Source organism: Argentina silus (assembly GCF_951799395.1).
Source record: "Argentina silus genome assembly, chromosome: 14".
In the NCBI taxonomy this organism is placed as follows: domain Eukaryota; kingdom Metazoa; phylum Chordata; class Actinopteri; order Argentiniformes; family Argentinidae; genus Argentina; species Argentina silus.
Window position 1 is genome coordinate 7,892,392 of NC_139668.1, and position 15,000 is coordinate 7,907,391.

Sequence of the window (15,000 nt, forward strand, 5' to 3'; positions counted from 1 at the left end):
ATGAAGAGTTCATCCTCCCCAAAAATTAAAAGCAGCGTTGTCCACTGCCCTGTTCCCGAAATCTCGTTCTTGAATTTCCAAACCCAAAAATCTGGTCACGAAGAAGAATGTTGGTTTTTAAGCCTGTCCTCCCTCCTCAGGTCTTTGTGATGTCACACACACGCCTGTGTGATTGAAACACACATCCTTTAGTGGGTTGAAGGGCCGAAAGAAGTTTGTGTCCAATTAAACAGAGCCTGCACATTCAAATGCTCCACCACGTACCTTTATTTAGAAACTGGACAGACAAAGTTTCCATCCTGCAGGATATCCACCAGCACAAACACACAAGGCAGGCCCTCTTTTATAAAAATGAAAGTTGTCTGTCTAGTTTGTAAATAAAGGTACGTGATGGAGCATTTGAGTGTGCAGGCTCTATTTCGTGTTCTAAAACAGGACCTGCTTTCTGTGTCTGTGCTTGTGTTCATAAGCACTCAGCGATGCAGCACGACAGTCTTAATGAGCCGTGTAATGTTCTTTTCTAAAAGAGGCCGTTGCCCAACTCTGACAGGCCTTATGAAAAATACATGAACATCAATTTGAGCTCCTGATATATCATGTCTCTTGTTCATAAACGAGACAAATGGCAATCAGAGTGATTTTTTCCTCACCTCTTCTCCGAGAAGCTTCCCTCAAATCACTGACAGGCTCACTGAATGTGTCTTTTGATTAATTGATGATATGTTTTGATTATAATTGTGGGGTGTGTTCATTCAGTCACTGACTGAAAAACAAGGCTCTTCAACACAGCTCGTTTTCTCTTCCCCTGCCTTCGAACCAGTGGGGTTCTTTGGGCCGACCTCTAGAATGATAGAAAATGGTGTCCTGCCATTTACACACCGCCCATCTTTTTGATCATTCCTCCTGAAGATCAAAGAACAGAGCCACTCATGGGGATCGCCTGCAGCCTGACCTGGAAGTAGTTCACTCACCCACACTGGGGAGGTAATAAGAAGTTCCCCTCTGAAGGGACTGATTTTGTGTGTGTGTGTGTGTGTGTGTGTGTGTGTGTGTGTGTGTGTGTGTGTGTGTGTGTGTGTGTGTGTGTGTGTCTTTGTGTGTGTGTGTGTGTGTGTGTGTGTGTGTGCGTGTGTGTGTGTGTGTGTGTGTGTGTGTGTGTGTGTGTGTGTGTGTGTGTGTGTGTGTGTGTATTTATATGATCAGACATGCAGGTCCCTCAGTGCCAGTGACTGGAGGAAGATCAGAGCGTCTGGTAGAATCTAGACACTCTTCTTTGTTGGCAGATTTTTCTTTCCCTTGAGCCTCTGCTTCTGGGCAGTGGCATGTGGCGACTGTTGCCAGAGGGAACTTCTTAAGTGTACGCAGGGTGGGGCGATGAGCTGGTTGAGAAGATTTGGCGGGTGGGGGGGGGGGGGGACGACGACGACGACTTGATAATTCATATCAAGTTCCATTGTCCTCCAAACGTTGGCGAATGTCCTCCGCCCTATGAGAGAGAGGTTTAACAGACCCAGTTAAGTCGCCCTGATAAGAGGACAGGTCTTCCAACTGACCTCGGGGGTTATGGACTAACAGCTTGTTATCACAGCGCATGTCAGAGCCCCTGACATACACTAAAGGACTTCAGGTGACATTCACTTACCTGCGTCCTATGGATGGAGAGGGCCTCCATGTTGGAGGGTGAGATAAGATGCTGTGGACCATGACAGCTTATGGATGCTCAGAAGGGCCCACAGAGAAATACACAGACAAAGCACAGGAAGAAAAAAAAAAATCTAATGCTCTATTGGGTTATTCCTCATTGCGGCTTTGCGGTTGGGGAAGTATCCCTCTTTCTCTCTCACTGTGTGTGTAATGGAAATATTGTGTCCGCATGAGGACTTCCTGTAGTTAATGGTGGATTTCTGACCTTTTCACAGTGTCTTCATCATAGGCGTGTCTTCAGCATATGAATACAGAATGGATTGCCTGCCTGTGCTCTCATTTCCCCCGCTTCCCCATCTAAACCCACTGGTGGGGTGCAACAGCCCACACTGGTTCCCATTTTCATGGTAAATGCCAACGCCAATCCTATGCTTTGCCCCATGGGAGGGTGGGTAGGTGGGTTGGGTGGGGGTGTACGGGCTGAGGTGGGATCTGAAAGAGCAATCCCATTATTGGTGCTGAAATTATTTCACACAGATCTCATTTTTTTACTGGCAAGCAAGAGCAGAGGAGATAAGCCTTGGGGGGATAACTCTCTCTCTCCTCTCTCTCTCTCTCTCTCCCTCGCTCTCTCTCTCTCTCTCTCTCTCTCCCTCGCTCTCCCTCCCCCCTCCAGCCTTTCCTCCCTGTGGCAGTCTACGTGAGGGCCTCCATTCTGACAGCATCATCTTATCTCGGAATAACGGGTTTTCAGACATATGCATTATGACCCATCTCCAAAGCCAAAAACATCACTTATTTCCTTCAAAGGGTGACCTTATTCCTTCTATCGATAGCTAGCATGCCGTGTAAATGGTGCTGTTTTTTTGTGTGCACCCCTAGCTGTTGGAGGCTTTTGGACAATTTTCTTCTCTTTGATGCTTTGATGTGACTGTATTGTAGGTGGTGTGATGTAAGTAGCCGGAAGGGTCTATTTGAGTCTCTCCACAGAGCAGCTCAGGCTGGGAGGCTGATTGAGGCCAGTCAGTAACAGCTCTCTCTGTGGAGGCCAGAGGTGGCGGTGGGGATGATGATGGTGGTGATGGTGGTGATGGTGGTGGTGGTGGTGTTGGTGGGGGAGAGATGAGCCTACTAATAGATGCTCACATAAGGGCCCTGGGGCTGTGGATCTTAGGACTCGGGCAGGGGCCAATTATGGGCCAAGGAGTGGCCAGACCTCTTTCCCTTTATTTTCTCTCTCTCTCTCTCTCTTTCTCTCTCTCTCTTTCTCTCTCTGTGTCTCTCCCCCTCTCTTTCCCTCCCTCTCTCTCTCAGTCTCTTTCACTAACCCTCAATCTCTCCCACCCCCCCCCCCCCCCCCCCCTTCTTCTCATGATCATCCCCTCCTGGTCCTCTTTTCTCAGAATCCTCCTTTCTAAGTAAGAGTGGTGGCACCCCTGGGGTTGGTACAGGGCTGTTAGGACTGAGGGGGGGGGGGGGGGGGGGGGGGGGGGAGGGGGGGGGAGCTGGATGTGTCACACCCCTCTCTGCTGCCTGTCAGCTCTGTTGGCAGTGGGCCCTCCGTGCCTCCTGGCTCCTCTCAGTGGGAGATGGGGGACACAGGCCAAATTGAGCAGGGTTTCCTCTCCCCTCGCCGTGGGCCTGTGGCTAACCATGTCTCCCCCTGACATGTTCATAAATTATGGTGAACACCTGCAGCGAGCCCCAGCCTTTGAATGTGAAAGCTTTGCTGTGCCCCCCCAGAGAAGCCAACCTGTTAGGCCTGTAAACACATTGTCCTCTTTGGAGAGGATGGAGCTAGTGCTGGAAATGGGCTAAAAAAAAAAAACAGCCAAGAAGCCTGTTTACCCTGCCTGTCGATACCGTGCTCCTCTGTCTTTTGTTTTCTACAAAATCTAAGTCGTTGGGATTTTTGGATTCCGCTGCTGATTTCTCAGTACCTACTGTAGCATAGTGACATTATCCAGAGTTGGACGACCCAAATTCTTTCAGTTGTGTTTTCAGTACCGTCCTCAGTAGAGTTCCAGCCACCAGAGATGTTCGGTCCGTGGCCGCTGCATGCATGCTGCTGTCTCTTGTGTCTGAGGCAGTTTCTTGCGAGCTTGTATTGATCAGCATCGATCGGGGGCCTCTCCTCCTGCAGCTGTAAGCTAATTCAGGCTGCTGCTTCTTCCGTTGACATTTTCATCGGCGCGCCTCGGCTCTTATCGAGTGGAGCCATAAAGCACTGCCTAAAACATCCTCCGTCCTCGCTTTCTGGCCTCCGCTAAATCACTCATCGGCCCAGGTACTTTATGTCAGCCACATGTTTTACGCCGCCGCTGTGTTATCTAGCGTTGCCTTGGAGTAAACAACAGCCTGGTAGAGTGGAGGGATCCCTGTGTCTGCTTTTCAGGAAGTCTAGTGGACCGTGAGTTAAGGTTTTTTTTTTTTTAATACAGAAACTTCTTTCTCATGGATGCTTAAACCTCAGGCTATCAGGCTATAAACAACACAGTCATTTTGCCATATGTGATTCATCCGGCAGACAGCATGTAGACATAGACACAAATGGAAATGGTCCTCCTGGGTGAAATGATTCAGAATTACCTCTGAAATGCAGGGTATTTATCTGACCCAGAGCCAGGTTTCCTAATTACAAACACAGGTTGACTCATTCATCCCTGCAATCCCCCCGCCCCACCCCCCCACCCCCCCCCCCCTCTCTCTCTTTCTCTCGTTCCTGCCTCTGGTAAGATAGGGCACCAGAGACGGGAGGCCTTGGTGTTGTTCACTATAGGAGAGGATTCTACTAGCCGTGACCCACTTCTCTGATTCAGATCCCATTGAGCAGCTAATCTCTCTCATTTTCTCTCTCTCTCTCTCTCTCCCTCTCTCTCTCTCTCTCTCTCTCTCTCTCTGTCTCTCTCTCACTCACTCACACACTGAGGCAGCCCACGAGTAGCAGAGCAAGCTGCCTAATCCACCAGAGCAGGCAGCACTAGGGAAGGGTTTCTCCAACTGTAACTATTTCAGTTTCAACCAATTCCTCCCATGAAGAAGACTCAGTTCTGATTGGTCACAATGAGACTACTTTAGTTGGACTATTGTGGATATATTGTCATATTTTGTGCTTAGTTAAATTCAGCATCTACAGTAGGTCTCCAGATTCAATATTGAGAGACACTGTGCTAGTTATACGCTAGGCTAGGCTAGGCTATACCTCAGAACTCATGTCTTTGTACTACCTTGCATCTCGACATTCCCAGGCATATTCATTCAGGTAGAGTGATTCTGGTGCTCAGTCATGTACCTTCGAGGTTTTATGCTCCGAGAGGATGTTTACCTCAGCCTTTAATTGCATTCTCATAAATCTAGAGGAAATGCAATCAGAAAATTGAAACGGAGTGATTCAGCAGCCAAGTGTGTATTTGTCAGGAAGGTATTATACCTCACAGAGGCACTTAGGTTGTTTGTGTTTCATGTCTAAACACATTAAAGTCGCCCTTTAAAAGCACTTTCAAAATGTGACTAATACCCCCCACCCCCCCCACCCCATATTTCACCACTGAACATCCATTGGGTTCTTAGGGGCTTATAGTCAGAGACCAGTCATGTAGAGAGAGGATGCAAATTTATAAGCGGCCCTCCAACTTTTGATCAAAGTCAAGTCCTGAATTGCAGTGCTTAGACTAGATACATCACACTTATGCAAACCGTTTAATCTGACTTATGGTTTCCCACTCTTCCCACAATACTACCATTTGGATAGTATTTATTTTGATTACTGCTCTGACAGTTGTCCTTATGTTGAACTCCCTGTGACCCTGTCCTCTCTCTCTCTCTCTGTCCCCCCAGGGCCGTGGGGGCGATGCATGGGCAGCGAGTGTGGCCTGGGGGGCAGCCAGAGCCGGGCGGTGTGGTGCGCCCACTCCGAGGGATGGACCACCCTGCACACCAATTGCGACCAGGCCGAGCGCCCGGACAACCAGCAGAGTTGCTTCCGCGTGTGCGACTGGCACAAGGATCTGTACGACTGGCAACTGGGCGCCTGGAACCAGTGCATGCCCATCTCCATGCGCAACGCCGGGGTCCAGCGGCCGGCCGTGTGCACGCGGGGGGAGGAGGGCATCCAGACCCGGGAGGTGGGCTGCGTCCAGAAGGCGGACGGGGTGCCCGCCGAGGATGCCATCTGCGAGTACTTTGAGCCCAAGCCTCGTCTGGAGCAGGCCTGTCTGATCCCCTGCCCTCGGGATTGTGTGGTGTCCGAGTTCACCCCCTGGACCTCCTGCTCCAAGACCTGCGGCACGGGCCTGGAGAACCGGATCCGCTTCGTGCTGGCGCCACCCCTGTTCGGGGGCTCGGCCTGCCCCAACCTGACGGAGTTCCAGATGTGCCAGCTGGGTGCCTGTGACGGTGAGGAGAGCCTCTACAGCCTGAGGGTGGGTTCCTGGGGCCCCTGCTCTGTACCCCTGCCACGCCAGGCACGACAGGCTGAAGAGGCCATCCCCGATAGGGCTGACAGGCCGGTTAGAGCAGACAAACCAGCCAGAGCAGACAGGCCAGCTAGAGCAGACAGACCGGCTAGAGCAGACAGGCCAGCTAGAGCAGACAGACCGGCTAGAGCAGACAGGCCAGCTAGAGCAGACAGGCCAGCTAGAGCAGACAGGCCAGCCAGAGCAGACAAACCAGCCAGAGCAGACAGACCAGCCAGAGCAGACAGACCGGCTAGAGCAGACAGGCCAGCTAGAGCAGACAGGCCAGCCAGAGCAGACAGGCCAGCCAGAGCAGACAGGCCAGGGAGAGCAGACAGGCCAGGGAGAGCAGATAGACCAGCCAGAGCGGATAGACCCGACAGAGCCGATCGGCCAAAACGCCAGAAGAGGCCAAAGAACAAGGATAAGGTCCGTGAGAGGGTGAGGGAGAGAGTGAGGGGGGAAAAGGGCAGGGTGAAAGACCCCGAGACCAGGGAGCTCATCAAGAAGAAGAGGAACAGGAACCGGCAGAACCGACAGGGGAGCAAGTTCTGGGACCTACAGGTGGGCTTCCAGACCAGGGAGGTGATGTGTGTACACAGGAGTGGCAACACTGAGGCGCTCAGGTGAGTCTCACACCCATAGTTTGTTTCCTTAAGTCCGAATCAGGGTTGAAATTATTGCTTTGTTGCATTTTTCATCTGGTTCAGTTATGTTTCACATTGCCAGATCTCTAGCAAACCACACCGTGCTGCTGGCTGTGTGTCTGCTAAGCCACTAGTGATTAGAGTGTGTGTGTGTGTGTGTGTGTGTGTGTGTGTGTGTGTGTGTGTGTGTGTGTGTGTGTGTGTGTGTGTGTGTGTGTGTGTGTGTGTGTGCAAGCCTGCTTGCATGTGCATGTGTGTGTATGCGCGTGCGTGTGTCTCACTCTCTGTGTATGTGTGTGTAGGCAGCAGTCCCTACCCTTCCTGTGATGTCTGTTTCACATCCCTGTTATGACACCCCAGCATCCCCCAGCTCAGGATTCTGTGACACGAGCTTTGAGACTTAGCCGGCGCTCAAAGAATTAAAAGTGCCGAAAGTGCTCCGTGATTCCCAGCTCACACAGCTCCAGTCACACACGATGAACTCATCACCCGCATGTGTTGAGGAAAAAGGGAAGAAAGTGGTTTCTTCAAGTATTTCCCTCATTAGTTAATTCCCCAACAAAGTAATTGTTTATTTATGCTGCCACTAGCTTTAAAGTATTGGCAACAATTCTACATTTTAAAAAAGTATCCCCTATGTCCTCTGACAAATGAATATTAATCATGAGACTTGTTTACTCTCAATATTGAAATATTCATGCCTCTTCTACAACCTCTAAAGTATAAGTAGAGCAACATTTTCTTCTCTCTCCAAAGTGAGAAGTCAGTCAATGAGGCCTGCAGTTGTTTGTTGTGTTCAACATCATACAGTGATGTCCTCCATTTAACTACTCTTGCCTAAGTTCACTCATTTTCCAAGGAAGCAATATGAACTTCATACCATTCCATTTGCTGTGCATCCACAGAAGCTTGAGTCCAGTACAATAGGCTTCTTCAACTGAAAGCCTTGAAACTCTCTCTTTCAAATGTCAAAGCAGATCCTGTAGTGTTGTTCAGTGACAACGTTTGTCCCTATCACAGTACATCCTCTATAGCCGTACTCCTAGGTTGTCTCTTCATACTAAATAACACGGCCAGCACTCTCAAATTGAAAAATAAATCACGGTTTAATGCATAATCAGCATAACCACTGTGTCGCCGAAACGCGTCCACAGTGGCTATGCTGATTATGCATTAAACCATCAAGTCTTTAGATTATTTACTTATTGGATAAACCCTGGGCTATAGAGCACTTTAATCAAAACAGAACTTTAGTTAGAGTTGAGCCCGTAGCATATTATTCTGTATCACACTGTGGTGACTAAGCCGTGTGTTCTCTTCGGCAGCCATATCAGCTGTTAATCTCATCTCTAGCTCGTGTCTGCATGAATGCACCACAGCACTACACTCATCGTCCACTTAGACACGAAAGCACTGTGAGAAGAAGAAAAAAAGAAGAAAAAGAAGAAAAAGGGAGTAATTGCCGATGAGATCAAGGGTGAGAGTTCAATCGATGATGAGTAGAAAGTGTCAGGGGCTGCTTTCATTCCGCTAATTAATCAGGCCCGTCTCTAGGACTCATCAAACACCCAATAAGGGCTTGATGAAAGGTCTCAACCGTGACGTCTATGAGTACTATAGGTCACAGGATCAAATCCATGTTGGTTTCAATTAGGAAAATGGTCTGCATCATGTCTATCCCTCCATAGATGGCCATCTCAACGTGTCCGCAGAGCCGGTTATTAATTAATGATGCAAAAATGAGCTAGGGCTTGAATGTACAGTATGGCTGGGGATGTTTGGGTGGTGGGGGACCACGTTGGGTGGTATATGTTTTATTTAATCACCAAGACACATATGCTGCCCGCATGTTCTTGGTTGAGGAATGAAATGCATGTATGTCCTCATTCTGTCTCCTATGGAGAGTACTGTCTGCTACAGAGGACACTCAATGCTGCATATGTGTCCGTGTTTTTTCAAATCCGGACAGAAATCCTAAATCATTGAAATGGATTGTACCACTCTTCATATTTCTTCAAGTAGAATATGTAATGCTGTGTATCAACTGCGATACAGTATATTCTTGGATTCAGTTTTGGAAATGTAAATGCATTGAATATGTCTCTCTAAAGCGAATAGCGGTGTCCAGGCATTTTGCTGGAGCTGTTCAATGGATACACAGATGTTGGCCAGGGCCCAAGATCAAGTGTATTTACTCTTTACAGCTCAAAAGGAGTCTCAGTCTCACTTTATTTAACGCTCTGTCATTATTTATTCATATCATGCGTTTAACATTTGAATGAGTTATAATTTATTGAGCTACTTGGAAATGTAATTTAATGGATATAGTATGAGGGTTAAACCACTTGAATTCAGTTGAGTTCGGGTTTTATTTGAGAAACTGAAAGTGAAATATTTGAGCTGTTTAAAGCAATTATCCCTTATTTCACATGAAAACAACCATGAATGATCGGTTACTCTTTTAATTAAAACTCATGAAAGATATATTTTTGATGGATATCTTAATTGAAAAGGATGTTAAAATCTAGTGAAAGCATGTGAAAATCCGCTCAAGGAAAAAATCCTGGTGGAAATTAGGTCAAAGTGTAATCAGCATGAAGATCTATATCTGTCTGAGAAGCTGCATGAAAGCATAATCTTGTATTTTGGCCTCTCATATTTGGGTTTTCAAGTGTTTCAAGTTCTCATTCTAACTCCAGTGCTATAGGGTATTGAAGACGTACTAAACTTCAACGTGATATGAAGAAAAGCCTGAAACTAAAAGAGCGAGTGGAGCTTGTTTGTATCAGTGGGAGGCTCGAGTACCTCCAGCAGTTTGTAGAGGTTGAGGAAGTTTGAAAGAGTGCGTTCAGACTGAAAGAGGAGAGGAACGAGGGAGGCAGTGTGTCAGCACACAGTATGTAATGGCCTATCACCCGCACTGCTACAGGAAAGAAGACAGAAAAGGAAAAGAAAAAAAAGAGAAAACTCAATACTTTTAACTGCTCAATACTAGATTGTTTGTTTTCTTACAGTTCTTGGATTTTGCTTTTCATTAGAGCAATCTGATCATCAAAAAAAGAGAAAGAGTGCTACACAACACAAACAAATCAAATCGTTTGTGTTGAGAATGAACAGCTTCCGTATTCATTTAATTCAAATGGTAGATGAATATACCAGCAAACTCCCCAGGAGTTCTATATCCTGAACCCCAGGATGGAACTACAAAACACACTGCTGCAACATGGCTTCATCTCCCTCCTCAAGCACCCCCTTATGATGCTAAATCAGCCCAGACAACATTATCAATTAAATGTATTTGTATAGCACGTTTTACAAAGACATTTTCTCATTGAACATGCACAATATAAACAATAAATACAATATAAACAATATAAACAATATGAACAAACACCTGACCGTCGAAAAAACATTATTCCACATAATCCGACAAATCCATGTCGATTTGTGGTACGGCGCAGTAACACTTTATATTAAGTTCAACTATTCCTGTGTAATAACACTGTAATAACAACATTGCGTTTACATCTTGTTACATTGTAATTAGGTAACTACATGGGTTATGGAGTTTAGCCATTTGTTTTATTACACAAGTGGAACAAGGGACCGTAACCATTCCGAAGAGTTGATGTAATCTCCTCCCTCGCTCTCCTCTGCAGCCTGTGCTCTCAGGAGACCCTGCCGGTGACCTACCAGGCCTGCGTCATGACGAAGGACTGCGAGGTGAGCGAGTGGTCCGACTGGTCCGCCTGCTCCAAGGACTGCGACGACCTCAACGGGCCGCAGGGCGAGCGCACGCGCACCCGACAGGTACTCCAGTTCCATGTCGGAGGAGGGGCGGGGTGCCCTGAAATAGAGGAGAAGGAACCCTGCACCCCTCAGGGAGAGGGGGTACCACCCTGTACTGTGTAAGTATCCCCCCCCCCCACGATTCCGTCACTCACATTGGCACTCTTATGCAGTAAATGTCAACCAATTAAAGATCAAAGATGAGTCATTATGGCTGTACTTATACCCTACAGGTTGGCTTATTACACCTTCTCTAGAGTGTATCCTGGGTAAGCCGACCATGTCCCTATATAGCTTTGCTGGCTAAAACAATGAGTGCTTATAATGCCGGAGACACTTACAGTAGCCAGACTGTCTACTCTTAATGGCAAAATGCATATAGTATGTTTAATGCGTAAGTGGTTGTCTGTTAAGTGATTAGGGCCATGCAGCTTGCTGACTAAAACCAACAAACAACTTACTGTAACAGGCAGTGCTTACACACTCCTGCTAACACATTCCTGCTTACACACTGCTGCTAACACACTCCTGCTAACACACTGATGCTAACACACTAATGCTAACACACTGATGCTAACACACTAATGCTAACACACTGATGCTAACACACTAATGCTAACACACTGATGCTAGCACACTAATGCTAACACTCTCTCCAGCTGATAAAGTGCTGCTAACACACTGCCCTCTGCTACCACACTGCTGCTAACACACTGCTGCGTACACACTGCTGCGTACACACTGCTGCTAACACACTGCTGCTAACACACTGCTGCTTACACACTGATGTTAATACTCTCTTGCTAGCATACTACTGCTAACACACTGGCCTCTGCTTACACACTGCTGCTAACACACTCCTACTAACACACTGGTAGGGGAGGACAATAACAACCCCATTACTGTTGGCGTCTATGGGCTTATTATCCACTGCTCCAGTGGGGTAAAAAATACAGACAGACTGAAGTGGGGGGTAGCTCAGCGTCGGTGGGGGGGGGCGACGGTACAGGGGGCATATGGGGAGAGATGGAGCGATGGAGAGGAAATGGCCCAGCGCTTGGCCCTGTGCCAGTCAGGGGGAGATGATGAATGGAGTGTGTCTGGGAGGGAGTCAGCCGGTGTGCCGTCTAATCTGATCCCCCCTCCCCGTACAGATGGGCGTGTTGACGCACCATCACTTTCACACACACAGCAGGGTCTCTCCTGGCTTCCTGTGATGGCATGCGTGTCCCCTTGAATTACCTCCCCCTAAACTGGACAACCCAATGTGGAACTCCCCTGGTGTGGAAGGCGTGCTGTGTGAGGGATTTCCTCAAGCGGCTTTTTATACTTCTAGTTTGTTTGAAGCTGCACTGTGGCTAATTCTATGTGAAACAAATCAGCCTCTATTGTTACAGTGAATTAGGTGGTACATCTGTCACGAAGAATGGCCTAAAGGAGAGAGTTCAGATTCAACATTTCCACCTGTAGCCTACATTATGTTCTGGCCAAGTAGCCGTCTTAGTCCAATATACACCTTCTTTGGCATAACAATGGAGTAATAAGATCACATTAATATATGGTGAAACCTTAAAACTCAATTCTGCATCATTTAGTCTCAGATATATAAGAAGATTTGTTAATGTTGTACAGGAGCATAGTAGCCTATATGAACTCTAACACAGTCTGTGTGTTCACAGTAAAACCAGGTGCTCCTTTACTCAGGAAATCAGCCTTTTCTTCCCTGCTAATGATGTGAGAAGAACAGTAAATCAATGCTGGCACGCCAGGCGCTCCCGTCTTTTTGAGGAAAAGCAGGAGGAGAGGTGTGAACCTTGTGGCATCAGGCCAGTCTATATTATTGAGGGATTCCTCTGTTAGTGTCCCCATCTGTGCAGCTCAAAGACCTGGCCGTGCACTGCTATCCCAGGGGCCTCGTTGTACCCATGCAGCGCCATGGCGACAGGGAAACTCCACTCATGAATATGGAGCCCTTTCATTGGTGACCTCAAATGAATTCCATTATTGCTATGGCGACAGAGGCAGGGCTTCCATGTAGCTGACCCCTGGGTGAAACGGTAATGCACAGGATTCTATTCATTCAATGTCATTCACCTCTGTCTATGAAGAGCACTTATAGTATATGATTTTCTTTGGTTTACTTCAAGTGAATGTATCCACTGAGGGCCATTTAGGTCAGAGAGTTCTCTGAGGGGACATTGAAGATGGATTGTGAATCCTGAGGCTCTCTGTAAACAGAGATCTAAGGTCAACAGTAAAGAGAACTCAAAGAAGCCAAACAATACTTTATGCTGTAGAAACACCACGTCCACCCAGCTCTTTCTAATGAATACTAATAGCGTTTACAGCCTGAAAAAGCTGTTCTGGAAACTTCTCATTGTGGTAAAGACTCCAAATAGGAGTTTTAGCTTGTGCTTTGTCATGGTTTATTCATTTTAAGGGACCTAGATAATGGATAATGCAACATTTATTGCAATGTTCTTTTTGCACTCTAATAATCTCACTATTTGTGTGTGCAGCAGACGAACTCCTTTGGGAATACTTAATTCTTCAGATGAAAAAAGTAACTGTACAGCCCAGAGAGAAAATATGAAATCCACTGTCGTAAATAAACCAAACATCTTGCCTTTAAGGCATCTCGCCTTCTTATCTTTCTAATAGTCATGTATCGTCTATTTCATATATCAAAGAGTGTCTATGCATGACAGCCATTAAACTCAATGAGGCTCGATAAGACATGATCTAGTAGGACAATCAGGCTTCGGCTTTGGATCTGCCCAGTTAATATGGAATGCTCTTGATTCACAGCTGGTATAAAACACACTGATGGTGATGCAGCTGAATAATATGTCATACTGTCAACACCAGGCTCACAACTGTACTCATGTCTCTCTCCAACTCCATCTTCCACCTCCTCCTCCTTTTCCTTCTCCTCTTCCTCCTCCTATTCCACCTCTTCCACCTCCTCGCCCTCCTTCTCTTCCTCCTCCTCCCCCTCCTTCTCTTCCTGCTCCTCCACCTCCTCTTCCTCCTCCTCCTCCTCCTCTTCCTCATCCTCCTCTTCCTCCTCTTCCTCCTCCTCCTCCTCCTACTCTTCCTCCTCCTCTTCCTCACCCCCCCCCTCCTCCTCCTCCTCCTCAGCTACAACTGGAAGACCACTGAATGGAGCGAGTGCAGGGTGGATATGTTGCTAAGCCAACAGGACCGCCGCCGTGGTAACCAGACGGGCCTCTGTGGGGGTGGGGTCCAGAGTCGTGAGGTGTACTGTGTTCAGGCCAGCACCGACCCGCCCTCCAACCTCAGCTCGCTCAAGAGCAAAGAAGGTAAAAACCTTCCCAGCATGCTTCTGTTCTTAATCTCCACCCAGAATATGTCATTTCCTCTCTGACTTCCAGTGCAGTACGTCCCTGATATTCTGCCTCGATAACAACTGATTTTACTCTCCCTCTCGGAGAATCCTTTTAAATAACCCTTTTTTGCTCGAGGTAGAATTGCTGCTTTTTTTCTAAGAGGCGCGAGTTCTTTTTATTTGCCAAGGAAAGTAAAGCTCTCTTTTCATTTCCTTGTTATTTGCTCATAACACTGACAATGACATCCATGACAATGCAACAGCAGATTCCCCCAGTCAGCAGCATCATGATTAACTCTGTTTGCAGATAATGCACAATTTATAAACCCAAGCTGTTTACACACCACTGAACTGAGGGAAATAAATAGTTTGATACTGCAAATGTTTTGTTACACTTTGTTAACCCGGCTCAATACGCTCTCTGTAGAGCAGGTTAGTTGACAGCCGAATTAGTGCTGACTCGACTTGTGCAAGCAAGCACCCGAAATCATCCCGTCTTTTCCAGCCCTTCCAGCCCCGATTTCCCCGGCATTACCGGCCATGTGTGAAACGGGAAGGGATTTAGAGTGTTCTTACTCCACATTACATCTGGAGCTGGGATAGATGAATATGTTAATAACAATGGAAAGGAAGAGAGAGAGGACGGGAGATGAGGTAGGGAAGGGGGGGGGGGGGGGGCGGAGGGAGGGGGGGGGGGAGGGAGGGAGAGAGAGAGAAAGAGAGAGGGAGAGAGAGAAAGAGAGAGAGAGAAAGAGAGAGAGAGAGAAAGGGGAGGTGAGGGAGGGAGGGTGCGAGAGGGAGAGAGAGAACGAGAGAGGAAAGGAGGTAGAGAGTGAGTGAGATGAAATATGAGCGTGCCGTAAAGTAGAAGCACTTCTCCGAGCGTATCTATAGAAGTGACCATGGGTCAGTAACACGCCCATGCTTATCCACAACTGACACACAAGTTCCCAGGCCATCTGGTCATGGGGGCTCAACTGGCCACAGCTCACAGAAATTATTCAAATGGCTCCAGCTGCTCTCAGCCAGCCAGAGAAGTGCAGAAACAGGCACTTTGGTTTACAGCGGTCTACGATGTCATGACTGTCTCTGCGTGTGTACTGTCTCCGTGCCCAGC

General features: G+C 47.5%; 1 protein-coding gene across 1 annotated transcript in view; it reads left to right on the forward strand.

Annotated features, from left to right (window-relative positions):
• The window catches only part of thsd7aa (thrombospondin, type I, domain containing 7Aa), a gene marked incomplete at both ends in the record, with an annotated part of 95,755 nt that overhangs the window by 33,413 nt on the left and 47,342 nt on the right, over window positions 1-15,000 (forward strand). The window contains 4 exons of the mRNA XM_083684483.1: window positions 5,482-6,125; window positions 6,507-6,724; window positions 10,405-10,653; window positions 13,676-13,857. Of these exons, the coding sequence (XP_083540609.1) occupies window positions 5,482-6,125; window positions 6,507-6,724; window positions 10,405-10,653; window positions 13,676-13,857 (1,293 nt within the window). The remainder of the gene's footprint in view (window positions 1-5,481; window positions 6,126-6,506; window positions 6,725-10,404; window positions 10,654-13,675; window positions 13,858-15,000) is intronic.